Raw genomic sequence first — 20,057 nt, forward strand, 5'->3', positions numbered from 1 at the left:
GAGTGTAAGTGCGGGAAGTGCACATGTAAAATTGTGCAGCAAGTTGAGAAATTGAGGCAAGATGATTTTATTCATCATTTTCTGATCGGTTTAGACTCTGCTTATGCGGCTTTAAAGGCTCAACTTCTAGCCCAAGATCCTTTGCCGACGGTAGACAAGGCATATCAACAGACCATCCAGGCTGAGCGCTTGCGGGGAGGGGATGTGACTGCCCCTACTGATGATCGAAGTAATGCGGTGGCCTTCAAGTTGCAAGGGCAAAAGCCTTGTGGTGAAAGTAGTGATAAATTTTGTGCTCACTGTAACAGGGAAGGTCACAATGAGTCGGGTTGCTTTCAACTCCACAGCTTTCCGGATTGGTGGGGAGATCGTCCACGTGGTGGGCGTGGACCAGGTCGTGGTGGAGGCTCGGCTGGCCGCGGTGGAGGACGGACAGGTGGCAGGGGCAGGGGGGGTGGTGCGCCTCCTGCTCGAGCAAACAAGACTGGTGGGCAGCAGCTCTCGCAGCCTTCACAAGCTGCTGTCGCGAGTGCCTCAGACGGGGCAGCTCTTGCTGGAATTTCATCGGCCCAAATTCAGCAGTTACTCGATCACTTGAACTCCATTAAACCCAAGCTTCACGGTAAGCAAGATATGGGTTGGATTATTGACACCGGTGCCTCAAACCATGTGACTTGTGATGTTTCTTTATTGATGAATGCATCAAATGTGAGCCATTATCCGTTGGGATTGCCGGATGGAAATTATGCAAATGCTTCTAAATTGGGTTCGGTGACATTGCAAGGAGGCTTAATCCTTAAAAATGTTCTTTATGTGCCTCAATTAAATTGCAATTTAATTTCAATGACTCAATTATGTGATGAATCAAATTGTGTAATGCAATTTACTAATAAACTTTGTGTTATACAGGACCTAACGAAGAGGAAGGTGATTGGAGCGGGTGAACGAGTAGATGGACTTTACTATTTCCGGGGTGTTCCTACGGTGAAGACTCTGAAGATAAAGGTGGATGGGTCGACAAAGTTGTGGCATCAACGGTTAGGGCATCCTTCGGGAAAAGTACTTCAACAACTTCCGTTTGTGAGTCATAATCGTAGCAAATTTAATTCATGTGATGTATGCCCTAGGGCAAAACAACATAGAAGTAGTTTTCCTTTGAGTCAAAATAAAGCTAGTCGTATTTTCGAACTAGTCCATTTAGATTTATGGGGGCCTTACAAGACACCATCGTCTTGTGGTGCTCATTATTTCTTAACTATCGTAGATGACTTTTCTAGGAGTGTGTGGATTTATTTATTAAATAATAAAACGGAAGTTGAGTATATGGTTCGTAATTTTGTTGCTATTATTAGACGTCAATTTTCTCAAGAAATTAAAGTGGTTCGTAGTGATAATGGTACGGAATTCAATTCGTTGAAAGAGTATTGTTTTGACAATGGAATTTACTTTGAGACCTCATGTGTGGGCACACCTCAACAAAATGGGCGTGCCGAGAGAAAACATCAACATATTTTAAATGTTGCTAGAGCCCTTAGATTTCAAGCAAATTTGCCTATAAAATTTTGGGGGGAGTGTATGCAAGTGGCATGTCATTTAATTAATAGAACTCCCTCTAGATTGCTTAATTATATGACTCCTTGTGAAATTTTATTTGGCAAAACACCTTCATATGAGTATATTCGGGTGTTTGGGTGCTTGTGCTATGCATATAATTTGAAGAGTAAGGGTGATAAATTTGCAAGTCGTAGTAGGAGGTGTGTGTTTCTCGGATATCCTTTCGGGAAAAAGGGATGGAAGGTGTACGACTTGGAAATTTGTGAAATTTTTGTGTCAAGAGATGTGACATTTTTTGAGATCGACTTTCCTTTTATTGCTCCTAGTGAGAAGCCCATAAAGGTAAGTGTGAGTGGTGGAGATGTTGGGGATAGTGATGATGAGTGGTGCGTCAAGATGGAGGGGGAGTGTGTGAGTGAAGATACGGGGGTGGAGAGGGAGGCAGCAAGCTCCGCAACCCACCTGCGGCTAGACCGCAGGGAGGTCGCGGAGGAGACTGCCCACCTCCCTTACCAGCACGCTACATCATCTGCGGCTGCAAGAGTTGATGGGGGTGCTGGTAGCACGCAGCAGGGGGCTGCTGGGGGTGCTGGCAGCACGCAAACCGAGGGAGAAGGGGGTGATTGCAGCACGCAAACCGAGGTAGAACAACAGTGTCTAGAAGCTCAAAATGGGCAGTGTGAGATAGATTGTAATGCAACAAGGGACACCGAGGCCTTGGGTAAAGGCATGAGACAGAAATTTCCGAATGTGAAACATCGTGACTTTGTTACAAACACGATCCGAAATATAAGTCCATCTACATTATCTCAGGGTTCACCTGCGACATCACTTTCCTCAGGTACTGTTTACCCTATAACACATTTTATTGATTCTAACCGGTTTTCTGTGAGGCATAGAACATATATTGCTGCCATTACAAGAGGAAATGAACCCAAAAGTTTTAAGGAGGATATGAAACACGAGGGTTGGAGGAAGGCAATGGCAGATGAGATACAGGCACTTAAAGAACAGGGTACTTGGGTACTAGAGAAGCTACCACCGGGTAAAAAGGCACTTGGAAGCAAGAGGCCTTGGGTAAAGGCATGAGACAGAAATTTCCGAATGTGAAACATCGTGACTTTGTTACAAACACGATCCGAAATATAAGTCCATCTACATTATCTCAGGGTTCACCTGCGACATCACTTTCCTCAGGTACTGTTTACCCTATAACACATTTTATTGATTCTAACCGGTTTTCTGTGAAGCATAGAACATATATTGCTGCCATTACAAGAGGAAATGAACCCAAAAGTTTTAAGGAGGATATGAAACACGAGGGTTGGAGGAAGGCAATGGCAGATGAGATACAGGCACTTAAAGAACAGGGTACTTGGGTACTAGAGAAGCTACCACCGGGTAAAAAGGCACTTGGAAGCAAGTGGGTGTACAAAGAAAAATACGATGAGCATGGGAATTTGCAGAGATTTAAAGCAAGATTAGTCATCTTTGGCAATCATCAGGTTCAAGGATTAGACTACAACGAAACATTTGCTCCGGTGGCAAAAATGGTGACTGTGAGAACCTTTGTTGCAGTAGCTCAGTGAAAAATTGGGAAGTTCATCAAATGGACGTTCATAATGCATTTCTTCATGGTGATTTGGAAGAAGAGGTATATATGAAAATTCCCCCTGGTTTTGAGAAAGATAATTCTGATAAAGTTTGCAGGATGAAGAAATCGTTGTACGGGCTTAAACAAGCCCCTCGGTGCTGGTTTGCAAAGCTTGCTACAGCTTTGAAAAATTATGGCTTTAAACAGTCATATTATGATTATTCTTTGTTTACTTTGACAAAGGGTAAAATTCAGCTTAATGTGTTGGTATATGTAAATGATTTAATTGTTGCAGGCAACGATAAAAATGTTATGCTCAGTTTTAAATCATATTTGGGAGATTGTTTCAAGATGAAAGACCTTGGGGTGTTGAAATATTTTTTGGGGCTAGAGGTAGCCCGGAATAACACAGGGAATTTTTATTTGCCAGAGGAAGTATGCACTGGATATAATTACTGAGGCTGGCTTGCTTGATGCTAAACCTGTAGAGTTCCCTATGGAACAAAATCACAAGTTAGCATTATCCCAGGGAGAGTATTTTCATGACATTGAGAAATATCGTCGCCTCATAGGGCGACTAATTTATCTGTCTGTTTTGAGACCCGATTTAGCATATTCTGTACACATTTTGTCACCGTTTATGCAGAAACCCAGGATTGGTCATTGGGAAGCAGCTTTGCGAGTTGTTAGATATTTAAAGAAGAGTCCGGGACAGGGTATTTTATTGAGATCTGATAGTGCATTACAGTTAGAAGGTTGGTGTGATTCAGATTGGGCAGGTTGTCCTCTCTCCAGACGATCCTTAAGTGGTTGGTTTGTGCTTCTTGGCTTGTCTCCAGTGTCATGGAAAACCAAGAAGCAGCCTACGGTGGCTCTTTCTTCGTCAGAAGCAGAATATCGTTGTATGAATGCAACGACTTGTGAATTAAAGTGGTTGAAGCGCCTACTTAGAGATTTAGGTGTTCGACATGAGAATGGGATGCACCTTTATTGTGATAGTCAGTCTGCATTATATATTGCGCAGAATTTAGTGTTTCATGAGCGAACAAAACACATTGAGTCGGATTGTCATTTTGTTCGAGATGCAATTACAGATGGGACGATTATACCTTCGTATGTTCCTACGACGGTTCAGTTGGCTGACATTTTTACAAAAGCTTTGGGAAAAGCTAAATTTGAGTTTCTACTTCGCAAGTTGGGTGTCCGAGATCCGTACTCTCCAACTTGAGGGGGGGTATTAGGAAAGATAAATATTGTGAATATATTTTTTGATTATCTTTAGGTTATCTTGGCCTTGCCCTCCAAGTATCCTACGCTCTATAAACTTTTGTATGTGGCCGTTTATATGAATGAGAAATACAGAGAATACTTTAAACCTAATTTAACAATATCTAACTTCATCAATTAATGATGGGTATCCTTTAATTTTGTAGTCTTATCTTTAATTTTTCTTTAAATATTTATTTGCTCTTGGGGTTCTTTGAGTTAGGGCTGTGACTTTGTGAGTATCAAGTGAGGATTCTGCCTTGATTTTGTGTTTAGTCATCTTTACGAATTTCATTTTAGATCTCTTATTTCATTAGTTATAAGTTGTAGAACTCTGTTTTCAGTTTTTTTTTTTTTTTTTTTTTTTTTTTATATACAGTTTAATTTCTTTTATATTTTAATTTTATTTTTTGTTAAATTTTATTTTTTTATTTTCTTTATTAATTCTATTATAGGTGTTTTGAATTATTGTTGTGGAGGTTAATTTATGTTTTTGTTTTTATTTTTTGAAATGTTTGTATTTGTAATTGTAGGTAAAGATCTACAAGTTTTAAATTTGAAGAGAAGAAATTTATAGTTGAAGATCTTTGTAGCTTGAAGAATTGAAGTTAAATTTACATATTCTTTTTTTTTTGTATGGGATTTTATTGATAATTGTACTCGTATTATGTTTGTAATTTTGACGTATATATGAAATTTAAGAATTCTTTGTACTCCGTATTTGATAATGTAAAAATAAAATAAAATTACTCCGCAAATACAGTACATTATTTTGATGAATTTATTATTTGTTTTATTTTTAATGGAGCTAAAGAGACTGCTTTAGTTAAATAAGCGGTCTCATTTTTTCTGAAAAGGAGACTCCCTATCTTTAATAGGCGGTCTCAGTTTTCGAAAAAATGAGACTGCCTATCTTAGATAGGCGGTCTCAGTTTTTTCATTCTAGAGACCGCTTTTAATAAATCAGTCTCTTTGCCAAAGAGACCACTTGGCTAGAGACCGTCTCTAAGGCAGTCTCTTTGGCTAATTTGGACGGGTCTCTTTGGCCATTTTTGTAGTAGTGCTTTTTTATTTAGGAAAACATGAGATGGATTAGTTTTTGGTTTGCTTTGAGGAAATCAAGGAAACTAATCTTTCTACGCTTTTAATTTTCATTTTTTAAAATTTTTTGCTTTTTTTTTTTCTTTATTGGGTAAATAATTGTATTTTATTTTTTGGCCAATTAGTTTTTTCTTATTTGAGATAATTAAGGATAAATCTGTTAATATCCCCAAAACAACGCCCACTATTACCTGAAATCACACCTCTATAACGACCTCTTTCATTTTTAATTTTTTTTTCCTTTTTTCAAAATTTATATTTTTATTTATCTTCAACCTTTGCATATAGCTTCTATATATTATTCAATTTAATTCAATTCAATTTTTATTTTTATTTTATTGTAAATTCATCCATCTTTTAATTGGTTACAAAATTATTTTTTACATATATTATGCCATAACAAAATATTACCCTAATATATTCATAGGATGATTCATGCCTGCATAACATGATGACTTTGTACAAAACATACTCAAATCACTTGGAATGTAATAATACTAAAGTGTTTATTAATGAGTTATGTACTTTATATAGATTAATGTATACAATAATTTTCCATATTCTATAAGTACTTAACAAATTTCTATTAAAATTTTAATTAGTTAACTAAATATATATATATTTATTAACATAATTAAAATTCCCCTATCACAAATCACCCCCCCCCCCCAAAAAAAAAAAGAAAATGGAAATCAGTTAGATTTTGGTTTATTTTTTTTAAAATAATAATAATAATAATAATAATAATAATAATAATAATAATAATAATAATAATAATAATCGGCATAATGTTTTTCAGGTATCATGTGCGGGTATGGTTGGTATTAAACATCGGCATAATGTTGTTCGGTATCGTGTGCAGGTATGGTTGGTATTAAACATTGGCATAATGTTGTTCGGGATACTCTTGTTGATATTTGTTATCGATCTGGGATTTTAGTGCGAAAGGAGGTTGACATTGGGTTGTCTGGAGGGAATGGCAGGGCCCTCAGACCTGTAGATGTGGTACTTTATTCTTGGGATCGTGGTCGTGATGTTTGTGTTGATTTGATAGGGTCTTCTCCTTTGACACAGTCGAGTCTATCTGATTTTGTTCCTGGACGGGTTGTGGTCGATGCAGCTTATCGGAAGCGGGTCAAGTATGAGTCTAGTTGTTGAGCTATTATTTCTTCGCTCGGGGAATTAGACAAGGAGGTTGTTGCATTGCTGAAGCGGGTTCAGAAATTCTCAACAACTCAGGACATCGGGGCTCGTGCTGATGCTCATATTTTTACTAGGATAGGCTTTTCTATAGCTAGAGGAGTGGGGCCCAGATTGTATCTCGGCTTCCCACTAATTTTTGGTAGGTTGTATGACTTTATCTGTTTTTGAGATATAATAATAATAATAATAATAATAATAATAATAATAATAAAAATAATAATAAAAATAATAAAATAATAATAATAATAATAATAATAATAATAATAATAATTTTCAACCTAAAATCATGCTCATCAAGCTTCAACATTCAACAATGGCTTCTTCAAAGAAATATTCAACAATGGCGGATGATTCACAAATTCATATGACTAATCTAAATTAAACTAAAAATCATTTCAATTCTAATAATTGATCCTAAAAGATCTAATCAATAATTTTTCTATCAAATTTTTATACACATGTAAATTGATACAAACACTGAAATAAAAAATTAAAGCATAAATATGATGATTGAACATTAATCATATTGATTCCGTATGTAATTTGGTAATTTTTGTATAAATATTGGAAATTGGAGGTTGAACATGGAGTGTCCCATTAAAATAGATTAAAAATTAGGTGCGCCATTGTTGAATGTTTGAAGCTATCAAAATGGGGATGAAGGTATGCAAATGAATTTTGACTAATGCTGAAATAATCAGTATTCGAATCGTTAAATTTATTTTATTTTTTGAAGGAAAATCGCTAAATTACCTTGAATGTTGTAGGTTGAACATGAAGGTTTTAGATAATATAGGTTGAAGAAGATGAATATAAGTGTTGAAGCTTATAAGTTTTGATGATGATGAACTTAAACTAAAGCAAACTCAACTAAAAGTTTACAAGTGTTTAAGTACAGGAGAAATTGACCTTGGTGGAGGAAGAACATCTTGTATTATGAAGACTTGAAGAATCTTTAGTTAAAAAGTTAATCAATAGAAGAAGAGTTCTTTAACAAGAACTAAGTTCCCTAATAGGAATGTTCCCTAACAGGAACTTAAAGGTTGAAGACAGTAAGTTCCACAAGGAACTTAGGCTACGAAGTTCCAGTTGAGAACTGGAGACCAAGTGACAACAAGAACTTGTTCCTGGCCTGCGTGAAGCCCAAGATATTCAGAATTACAAAAGCGCGGCATTGAAGATATTAATTTTTTTAAGATTTTATCTTCTAGATTTATTGTTATATATGTTAATAAGATATGCATGAAATCTATTAGAGACGTGACAAGATAATTTGGCAAAAAGATAAAATTGGAAAAATATAAAAAGATAGATTTTGGAAAAAGATTTTGTTTTAATTTATTTTTCTAAAATCAGTTACAAAACGATAATATTCTTTTCTATCTTATTGTATTTTTCGGAAAGGATTTTTCTTCAATAAAATGATTTACCAAAATCGTATTTTGAGATAAGGAAAGTTAACATCTTTATCTTTTGAAAACCTACTTTCTATACAAGTTATACTTGTATAAATAGTAGAGGTAGAATTGTTTTTTATTTTTGTAAGTTTATGCGTGAAGAAAATCTTGTGAGTTTATCAAAGTGTAAGATTGCCAAGCTTTATCTTGTCATATTAGTTTCGGGTTTTATGCATAGCTTACCTAACATATTCTAGACACTATATATACTGTAATTGATTGGGTAATTGGGTGAGTGTGTATGAGATTGATAATCACATACAGTAGAAATTATTTTGTGATAAAGAGTGCATTGGTACTGTAAAAGTACGAGTGAATTCAAGTCAGGGGATTTGAATTGGGTAGGATTGAGTCTTATCGTGCTGCAAGTTCTAGTTGGAACTTGTATATAAAGGTCTGGATTATAATAGGTTTGTAATTTTATCATTGCCCTATTATAGTGGATTGTTTGTGTGTTGAAATCCCTTAGAAGGGTCGAGGTTTTACTTCCAGTTAGGCCCTGGAAGGTTTCCTCGTAAAATTGTGTGTGCACTGTCAAGTTCCTTTTATATTATGTTTTAAATTTGCAAAAGTAGTCACTAGGAACTTAACTACAATTCACTCCCCCCTCTTGTAGTGTTCGTTTCAACTAACAATTGGTATCAGAGCAAGGTTCTCACGTGTAAGCAGATAATTTTGCTGAGTAAGATCTTGAGGAGAAATGAACTACAAGGAAAAACTTTAAGAAGGGTACTCAACCCAATGTCCACCTATGTTTAACGGTAAGTTTTATACCTACTGGGAGAACATAATGGAGATTTTCATTAAGGCTGAGAATTACCAAGTTTAGCGTGTTATTGAAGCTGGTGACTATGAGGTAACCGCAACAAATGATAAAAATGAGGTAGTTCCTAAACTTGTTTCATGTTATGACAAAGAGGATTATCAGAAACTCGAAATGAATGCTTTAGCAATAAAGTATTTACATTGTGGTCTTGGACCTCATGAGCATAATCGTATCATGGGGTGCAAGACTGCTAAACAGATTTGGGATCTACTCGAGGTCACCCATGAAGGAACAAACGGGGTAAAACGTTATAAAATTGATTTACTGATGTCTAGATATGAAAGGTTTAAAATGCAGTCCAAAGAAACAATAGAAGAAATGTTTACCAGATTTAACGACATAATTAATGAATTAAACTCCCTTGGCAGACACATTCCTACTGATGAACATGCTAGAAAGATCTTGAGAAGCCTTCCACAGGATGAACGATGGAGATCCAAAGTTACTAGCTGCTAGCTGTTGTGCGCGCACCGTGTGTGCGGCCTTGTGTCTTGCCATGGGTGAGCCGTATATGGTGTTTGCATTGAGCTTGCTTTGAGCGTGTTTTTAGTGCGTAGCTTGTTACAAAATTAAGGGTAATATGCGTAGACATTTCTTGTAAAGCAATGTGGTGCAATAAGATCGTGCGAGTTGTGTGCGAGTTGTGAGCACTCCAAGTCTTAGTGCTACGCACTTGGATATTTTGGACTACATAATTTTTGCGTAATTTGTCATTTTAATTATTTTATTTAATTAAAATTTTGGAGGCTAGGCCTCGGTTTTATAAGCGGCATTTGCAAAATTTATTTTGGCAAATAATTGGGTTTTATCGGTTTAATTAATTGGATTAATTAAGTTGGATGCGGAATTTAGTGGGAGCTTCAAATATTAATTGCGCTTATTTACATAATCGGTTAAAACAACTTTGACTAGTTTAATTAGGCGTGTTAATTGGATTAACTGCCGAGATTAGTTACTAGTTATCGTGTGTTTATGCATTGTTACTTCTTTTATCGTTGTAAAATGCATGGGCCATTCACAAATAATGAATGGATGAATGAAATGTATATTCTCTCACAGGTTTTATAAAATGGCAACTAGTGGGGCCCGATTAGGATAGAAAAATACGGGCTGCGATCCGTGATGTATTTTTGTAAATCTAAATACGATCTGTGTACCGTTGAGTATTTTTGTACCTTAATATTTAGTTTAGTCCTAATCGTAGATGATAATATTGCATAATTTTGATCAAGTATTGAAGACAGAGGTTCTTGGAAGACAAAGCCATGAAGTTGCAAAAGAAGACCTTTTGAAGACTTGAAGAATTCAAGGGGTCATGCTAGTTACCAATATGCATCAAAATGCTTATGCTTTACATATTTATGATCATTTGTATATGAATTATATGTTAGATGCATGTTTAGGACTTCGAATGTTGTGATAATTAATTAAGTTCACTTAAATCAACCAACATAGAAACCCTAGGTCCCTAAAATATTGAGTGAAATTGCCATTCCAAAACAACACTTATCGACCTACTGAGAGTAGTGATGGGCTACGCCAAAGCGAGACATCACTATTATTCCCTAGGATACGTAAGGTATGTGGATGGGTTTGCCAAAGCAAGACATTGCATACAAGTTGGTTTTGGTTGTACTCAACGATATGAGTGATGGAAACCTAACATGTCGTGGCAAAGTTAATAAATTGTTGAGAGAGCATTAGATGCGACGATTTATTCAACTAAGAGTGGCTTGGAGCCATTAGCAAAGCGTTGCTTACCTTAGGAGATTGATTGTTAAGACAAGCCAAAGCATACTTAACCACTCTTTGTTTCTTTGGATCTTGGAATCGGCTTATTCTCGCCAAATGGGGACAAATTTAATGCATGGATAAGATAATAATAAGATTGAAAATTTGCATGAATACCTCTTAATTTTCAAACTTATTATGTTATTTACTTATAAATGGTTATACTTTGCACTTATATTTGTAGAATTCCAATTAAAACTATATTGTTTTCCATGATTGGTAAAGGAAATCTTTGAGAATGGTTCTCAAAGAAAGGTAAAGCATTTCTAAAATACAATTCTCATAAATGACTTTTATAACAAAGTCTGAAAGGACGGTTGTACATCATGTATTCAAAATACTAGGTAGTTTTGATAAAATATGAAGTATTGAGTTGCAAACTCAAATTGTCAATATTGACAACCAACACATCTTTTCTCTTAATACATAGATGAGTAGGACTTATTGATGTAGTAATTTAAGCGTGAATTAAGGAAAAGATGGAACTTTATTTTACAGCACATTAGGCTTAATTATGCCTAACAAAGTATAAAAGTCAAATACTCTTAAAGAAATGGTTCTTAAAGATTATGAGATAAAGTATGATAAGAAATATAGGAAACGAGGAACAAAAAAAAGGAATGAGATTCCATTTTACTAAAGAATTCATGCTATAGTAGTTAACATAGCAACTCATTATCTTCACAAAGTATCGGATACTACTTGAGTGTTCTACTATGAAAGTGACCTAAAACCATTGAAGATAAGCTAATCTATTGAATTACAAGCTTAGAATGAAGCGAGGAGAGCTACATCAATTGTAAGGTCACATGCTTTGTTTAAAGACCTTTTGAGCTAAGGATGGAACGAATAATGGTTATTATTATGTTCCATAATCAGCAATTGATCCATTTTACACACATAAAGACTCGCATTCAAAGCAATGAGCAATAATTGCAAATTTATTTGAATGACATGGTTGTCTAAACCATGAGTGAATAATGCTTGATTATAAACAAACATTTTTTTAACATGATAAACTGGCAAAAGCTCAAAGTCATGGGCATGATTTACGTCCGAACATCTTTAGCAATGTCACGTCGACAAGAACGTACTCAAGGCTCTATTAGATAGGCTCTTGATAGTTGATCGATTCAGAATCGTTCTAAGACAAGCAAGTCTTACTTGTTAAAAATCGACAAAGTAAAGAGCTATTGTTCTTGGTATAGACAACTGACTCCAAAAGCTAAAGAGGATTCAATTACTTCAATGTTTCACGAGGAATTTGAAAGAATATGGCTATATTAATCAAATGTGAACAAAATTGACCTTGAATAGTTCAAGAGTTCAATGAAGTACAGAATCCACTTGGAAAGATATCAAAACGTCTAGATTAGATCGAGTGATGTTTTCTTGAGCCAAGCGTTACCTTCACAAAGTTATGAAATTGAAATTTTCAAAAATAACTCCACAAAGAAAATAGTGTGTCTTCATGGAGACCTCGATGCCATTTAAAAATTACTAGAACAATGATGGATCACATCCCTTCCTATAAAGTTCTTAAGATTTGCACAAAGGACTAATGTTACACTAAACAATATGTCAGAGCTAAGAAAGGACACCATATTCAATTATGGATAGAATTAAATTCTATATGTCTTTTCAAGTATATGTCTAAAACTCATATCCATATTGGGAGTTCACTGGCTCAGTGGGAACTAAGTGACTCAGTGGGATCTCACTAGCTTAGCGAGAGCTAGGTGGTTTAGTGGGAGCTTAATGGCTCATTAAAGGCTAAGATAGCTCAAGTGGGAGCTAACTGTTTGTTTCACAACGAACTTTTACCCAAAGGCAATATACATGTCTCTTTGTAAGCATTCAAGTGAGACTACAGGCATGACCTCCACAACCTCATTGAGAACATAAAGTTTGTTTCTCTAAGTGGTGTCTTTCTGGAAAATAACACATTTCCAAAACGACAAGTGGGAGGAAAATGAACTCACTGACCATCGAGCTTAGCAACAAACTAGAACTGAGAATCTCTAAAGACCTTAAAAGGACTTCGTGAGAATGCTTGATCAAGAATACTCAAAAGGAATTTACAAGTGCCTTAAAAGAGAATTCATCACTCACAAAACATCAGAAATGTTGGAGTAAGATCAACATAATAAAAGGGCTTTGGAAGCGTCCTGAAACTCAGTGTTTGATGCAATAACCCCGTATAGCTGTAAAATTCACCAAAGTCTTGGATTGAATCCTATAAATTTTATATTAAGTTAGAAATAAACCTAAGACTCACAAGCGTACTATTTACTATTAGATATTAAGGGAATAATGTCTTGTAAGATGGCTACGACAAATCAAAATTTCAAATAATGATTAGAGGCCATAAGATCCAAAATAGACTCCATGTTTGAAAATCATGTTTAAAACTTGATTAATTTGCATGAAGGGTGAAAGACCCATCCATCGCAAATAAGTTTTCAAAGAGAAAACTAACAAATGTGGAAATGTATATGCATACATATATAGATTGGTTGAAAAGGATATAATTAAATTCATGAAGTTGATCTTAATAAAAACCTATTCACCAATCGGAATGGTAAAGTCTTTTCGTGATTGTTCTAGCAAAATTGCACATATGAAATATGGAAAAATAGATACCAGAACCGCCTTCCTAAAATAGGATTTTGGAAGTGACTACAAAATAGTCTAAGGGTTTTGAAAATCTAAATAAATGTTATATTTGAAATCAAGCTCAAGGAATCCATTATGGGATTAAAGAAAGCATTGCATATAGGAATTGGAACGTGTTTTCTCATAAAGTTAATACAAGGATTGGCTTATGGAGAAACATAGAAATTCTTATACTAATTGTCAAAGTTTACGAACTCTATTGTGAAATAACTATCAAATACTAAATGCTTAGATTTGAAAGTATTTTCGACAATGGACCAAGCTAAAGGCGATACTTAGTACATATTGAGAATTAAGTTCTATGGTATAGACTTAATAAAATGTTTGAACGTGTAAAGGAATTTACCGTGTTAAACATGAATTGAAGGACTTTGAAAGACTTTCGACCCGTATGTATAAAACTAAGTAAATTTTTGAACTAAGTATAAGCTAGGCTAAATACTAAGTCAAACATGAAAGAATCTAATAGCGACTTTCAACCGTATCACGTAGCGAACTATTTAGCAAGACTCGATGAAAATGAAGGAGCTAAAATATCACATGGATGGAATAAGATTACGAATTACTCGCAACTTAATCCATTATGTACGCTATGATATGGAATCGTCACACGACTTACTTGCTTAGACCATGTGAAGTATGTATGTAGTACCAATCAACCTGAATCTATGTAATAGATCGTTAGATTATGGCCAAGAACATCCAAAGTACTTGGATAAGTAACATGATTAGTTCTTGACTTGTGTAAACAAATACAATTTGAGAATTGATGTTGCAAGTACAACCCTTAACAAGGATTATATCCTTAACAAGGAATCCTTTTATAAGCACGAGCTAACAATGAGTCGTGGCTTGAGAATGGTAACATGGATGTGCATCCATGTGTAATGTTTGGGAATTAAAAGTAAATTTCCGTGATCACAAGTGATAAGGGTATCCCAAATTGTTGTGAACCGTTCGGAGTGAAATCCAAGCAAAGCATCATTAGAAAGTCTACTAAAATATATGTTGAGAATATTGTTGCCTTAATGGCGATAATAAAGAAGATATTCTATGGAAAGTTCGTTGTTGAACGTTAATAATTGTAGGCTGTCAAGATTGAAGATCTCAATCATGAAAATGAGTGGGAGCCATCACTTGGACAATAAATCCTAAATCACATATAATCCATGGCATTCTCAAATTTTATCATCTTATTATGAAAGTGATCAGTAATGAAGATGCTAAGATTAGCAAAGTAATTATAACTAAACCTATGCAATAAGTGAACGACAACATTCACAGTTGCATGAAAGAAATCAAGAATATTAAATATGGGTGTGATTTCTATAAATTTTTTATAAAGAGTGTTACTCTTAAAATATTCAGAAAAACCATTTATCATAACCATTCAGGTTTTGGAGTAATTTAAAATTTCATGCAATTTTATCACTCCGTTTGCTATTTAATTGTGGTTTAGGATTAAATAATGAGTCCATTCGATTCTTGGAATATTCAAAATAGGGTATCAAGACCAATCTTGGTAAGGAAAGACCTATTAAGTGAACATTGAATATTATAATCAAGAATTATCCCTAATCGAGGTCACTTAAACGATGGACGATTAATGACCATTTAGGATTAGTGTGTAGTTTGATTTATAGCACCGTTTCTTGTGCTACAAGGACATGATCTTCATGAATCATTTACTCAAGTATTGGTTTAGAACCGTACTGGATCGACCTATGAGAATACTTTAAGAAATCAAAAATCGTTATAAGTATACTTCTCATTATTGCTATTGAACCTTTTTTCCTCGACCATGACTATTGTGAGCTTTCTTGTTTGAGTACTAGTCCGCTTTTATGATTGTCAAACATCTAACATAATAGGGGATTATAACAGCATCACTTGGGCAGCTAGATCCTATCAGTAAGAGAAGCTACATTACAAGAATTGAAATGTCCCCCTATTAAAAATAGGGTAGATGTCTTTGTTGTTTACAAGGCCTCTCGAAGAACGAGACTGTAAAATTCATGGTCGTGCTTGGATGGATTTTATAAATCATCTGTTTATTGACAATCAGACTTGGAATCGAGAAACACTTCTGGACGTAATAAGGATGACAAATAAATCTTACCTTATAGTTTCATGAAGAGGCATTAAGCGACATAGGAAAAGGGTTATACACTAAAAGCACACTTGTCCGGAAGGACAAGTGGGAGATTGAAAGGAATGGTGTCCTTCAAACAAGTTTATTATTCCGATAGGGGGTTCGGAATTATTAAAAAGATAATTATTCAGTCAGGTCAAGTGATCGGAATGCCTGGGTGGAGGCCGCTTCCAATCAATAATATTAATGTATAATTAATATTACAGCTTAATCTTGACTGGACCCTTCAGGTCACACCCAAGAAACTAACGAGCCGAAGCGACGAATTAATTTGGAAGGAATTAATGAGTCGCCCGAGTAATTAATATTTAGACGTCGGAAATTTGAGCTTGGAGCGTAGAAACCGAGCGTCGGAACCAAATCTCAAATGTCGAGCCAAAATTTAGGATTTAGCGAGACGGGAAAATGCTTCAAGTAACAAGTAAATCCCTAGCCACTCGAAAGGCTAGGGAAGCGCGCCAAATAGAAGCGTGCCACGTGGCAGCACACCATGTGACATTACACGTGGTAGTGCCATGTGGCAGTACACGTGGCAGCCACCAAATGGCAGCGGGCATGTTGGTAGCAACCACGTGGAAGTGTGCCACGTGGAAGCGTGCCACGTGGCAGCGTGCTATGGTGGCGGCAACGAACATGTGGCTAAAGGGGGCCATGGACCCGGGTGACGGGTCATGGACACCGGCCCAACGGAAGTGGCCCAACCGAACCCAACTTGGGCTCAAGGTTGGGTGACACATGGTTAGCTCACAATGCATGTGAGTTTCCTTGGGGACCAAGTGAGAAAGTGGTCCTCACATAACCATGTGACACTTGTTACTTGTTCCTTGGTTTATTTAACTAAGGGTTGTATTCATCAATCTTTCCATGTGAGATCTTTTTGTGAAAAAGTCCCACATTGAAAGATAAGTGGAATTCACAAGGAAGGTTTCCCTATAAATAGCGAAGGCATGGCATGGGATTGTTCACTTGAGTAAAAGTTGGAAAAGGCATCACTATTTGTGAAAACCTTTGAGCTCAAGATTTGAAAAAGGCATCACCATTGTGAAAACCTTTGAACTCAATTACTCGGGTTTTGGTCGGGCCTTGGTAACTCCAAGGCATTGGACCTAGTCAGTGTTCGAGTTGTGGGTGGACTTCCGTTGGAGGTCGTCGTAATTTCGAGGCTAGCTTTCGAAGTAAGAACCTCTCGAGGTCGGGCGAAGCACGCGTCAAAGGTATAATAATTATCTTAATCTTGTCATTAAGTTAATTATGTTTATGCTTTTATTTATTGCGAGTGCGGTCTTGTTTTTGGGTTTGTTTTCGCTGTGAGTCGGACTCACCAAACCCCAACAAGACCGGACGACCCGGATAGGGCCGAAGACCGAAAATTAAAATTTTAAGAACTGAAGACCGAACTGATTAAGCTAGGACCAAACCCGGACCAAACCGAAAGAATCGGTCCAAAACCCCAACCAGACAACTTTGGACTGATTTAAGAATTTTTTTAAAAAGAATACTAATTTTTTAATGAAGTTGTGGAAAACACGAAAAAAGTAAAGGAAAAACTATATTTTAACGTCATTTTTACGTCTTTTTTTGTATTTTTAGCAAAAAAAACTTATGAGCTTAAATATTTCTAAGCTTATTAAGGATGATTTTAACCATTATTTAAGGTTTCACGCATATTTTTTTAAAAATAAAATCGATCCGGTCAAAGACCGATTTTTAAAGGGTTTTGGACCAGATAGAAGACCGGATAAATGAATTTCAAGACCGAAGACCGACTTGATTAATTCAGTCCGGTCCGGGGTAGTCCGGACCGATTTATGAACACCCCTATCGATGATGCCCCAAAGGCTTCATTAAGGGAGTTCTGTTGCAGGGTGGTTGGTAAAATTAACGGCTATTTCACCAAATGCCACTAAGTACTTGCAAAATTCACCAAATGCCATCAAAGTTTTTAAAATTTACCAAATGCCACTGATAAACAATACAATGACACCTCGTGCCACTAATAGCATATGAACGTTAGTTTTCCGTTAATGCAATTCTTATTTCACTAAATGCCATTGCTTTGGAAAATTATTTCACCAAATGCCATTACTTTTAAAATTAATATACAATCATTATTTATTTTAATGAATAAATAATACTTTTTTCGATTTTCGTGACGAATATTGTTCGGATAAGGTTTTGGGTGTCATTTTGACCTTTTATGGGTACAAATTAAAATCGAAATTAGCAATAATAACGGAAATACCCCGTTTTGCATTTTTTTTTACGAAAAAAAAATTACGATATCACATACAAAGGGGCATACATATTATTTTTTTAGTCGATTCTGAGCTTAATTTGTTTCCATAAAGGATCAAAATGACCCCACAACCTTACCCGATCAATTTGATGGTTAAAAAATAACAACACGCTACTCGAAATATTTTTCAACATACAAAACAAGCATTTACTGGAATCCTCCGTATTTTTTAAAAATATTTTATAAATGAAATTTATTTTATTTATAATATTTATTTGTTATTTTCCGGAATTTAATTTTAAAAGTTTCAAATTATTAATGTGGGTCGAAAATTATTTGAACAAATTATTTTATGCACCTTTATTCTACAATTTATGTCCAATCAAACAAGCCTAACCCATTTGTTTACTTAATTGACCCATTATTTTTATGAGGCCCAATCTTCCTATTTACCCTACAATTATCTCCTATAAATACCCCATGAATCCCCAAAAATTTCCCACAAAAAAATGTTAGTCTTATTTTCTTTCTCCTTTGTTTTATTAATTTGTGTAATTATAATTATTGATTTGTGGGTTTTGATTTTATTGTTTGAAATTAATTTAATTAGTATCAAATTATATTTTGATGATTAAACTTTATAATTTCAGATTTTATATATGTCATAATTTTTAGATTTTGTAAATTTTATAACCTAGGGTTTTTAATAATTGAAAATCATGATTTTAGGGTTTTTATGAACAATTGATTTAGGGCTTTTATAGTAATGATGTTTTGAATTTTTGGTGACTATAAATACTGATTAGTTTAAATTAATTCCAGATTATTTTGAACACGTAAATTCGTATTTTAATTTTTAGATTTTCGTTTGTTAATATTAATCCCGTTTTAATCCCGATCAGGTTCTGAACTCATCCGATTTTGATTAAAAAAAAAAGTAGTGTTTTTCATGTGGAAACAACGTTTTAAGAAAGACACACTATCATTGGTAGTGATTACCACCCTCTCGTGGCCAAATTCAGCTTCTAAATATGATTTTCGGGTGGTTTTTTATTTTTAACGAAGTTTTTTTTTTTATGTTTAAAATTTTATCCTTGAGTTTGATTAATAAAATTAATTATGTTTAAAGTTAATTAAGCATAAATATATGTTTTATTGAAGTTTTAAGAGGTTTTTCATCATGATATATTGTTGGAAATTACTTGGGTTAGTAATATTAATTGTTGGTTGTTTTTTTAGGAAGTGATTATTTCCTAGGAGACTTTTAATTGAGTATAAAAGTGATGTGTAGATAAAGTTTTGAAGGGTTTTTAATTAATTTAAAGTGATGGAAATAGATTCTAAGTACTACTTTTGATGTTTTATAAAGAGGGTTTAATCACCCATTAAAAAGGGAGATTATTAGGGGTTTTTAAATAGTTTTCAGATTTTTATTAAACTTTAAACATGCTGTAATTTCATGTATAAGAGTGTGTTTTAAGGTTTTTTTATGAAGAAAATTTAAAGAATTATATATTAGCCTTTAATTTTAACTAAAGGGAAGATTTTAAAGTGTTGTTTAATTGGATTTTGAAGGTTTTTAAGTAAGTTAGTATTGCTGTAAATTTTATTGCTTGGGTATTTATTAAATTATTATTGTTTTGTTTAGGGGAGGACTTTATAAAAGGTGATTTCTAGTTAGTAAAGTGCGTACCAACTCATATATTCAAGGTACGTACGAGTTACGAAACATTGCTTTTAGGTGCATGTTTAAGGACGGATCGAGAACTTAGTATCATGTATAGGGATGACTAGGTTAAATTTTTTGGTTATACATTGTGAATTTTCGTATGACGTGCGCTATTCTATATTGCAAGTATTGTTTATGCTCTAATTATGCAAGGTGCGCTTAGAGACAAAGGTATGTGATTGGTGAAATGATTAATTTATTACTCATTCATGATTATGGAAACAGAATGAGTAAAGGAAGAATTTAAGTCTTATCTGACGAGTTTAAGTTTGTGGGGTGCCTTATGCACTCAAGGTGTTTATACACCGAGGTAGTTAAAGGATTTAATAATAAATGTTGCTTGTCACTAATAAATCAAGAATTGAAATTTGAAAGTTTGCTTTACTTGATTGAGCTGATAATGGATTGATTGTGTTGTTTGCAAATGACTCATCACCAAGTCTAAACTTGTAAATCACGTAAAGTGCAAGAT

General features: G+C 34.7%; 1 protein-coding gene across 1 annotated transcript; it reads left to right on the forward strand.

The window, feature by feature from the left end:
• The first annotated feature begins 2,639 nt into the window (after positions 1 to 2,639).
• Positions 2,640 to 3,143, forward strand: LOC110707489 (uncharacterized mitochondrial protein AtMg00820-like). The gene has a single exon (XM_021885497.1). It carries the CDS (start codon positions 2,640 to 2,642, stop codon positions 3,141 to 3,143), a length of 504 nt encoding a protein of 167 aa, XP_021741189.1.
• Positions 3,144 to 20,057: the final 16,914 nt, after the last annotated feature.

This window comes from Chenopodium quinoa, unplaced genomic scaffold (genome assembly GCF_001683475.1).
Source record: "Chenopodium quinoa cultivar QQ74 unplaced genomic scaffold, ASM168347v1, whole genome shotgun sequence".
Lineage (NCBI taxonomy): Eukaryota > Viridiplantae > Streptophyta > Magnoliopsida > Caryophyllales > Amaranthaceae > Chenopodium > Chenopodium quinoa.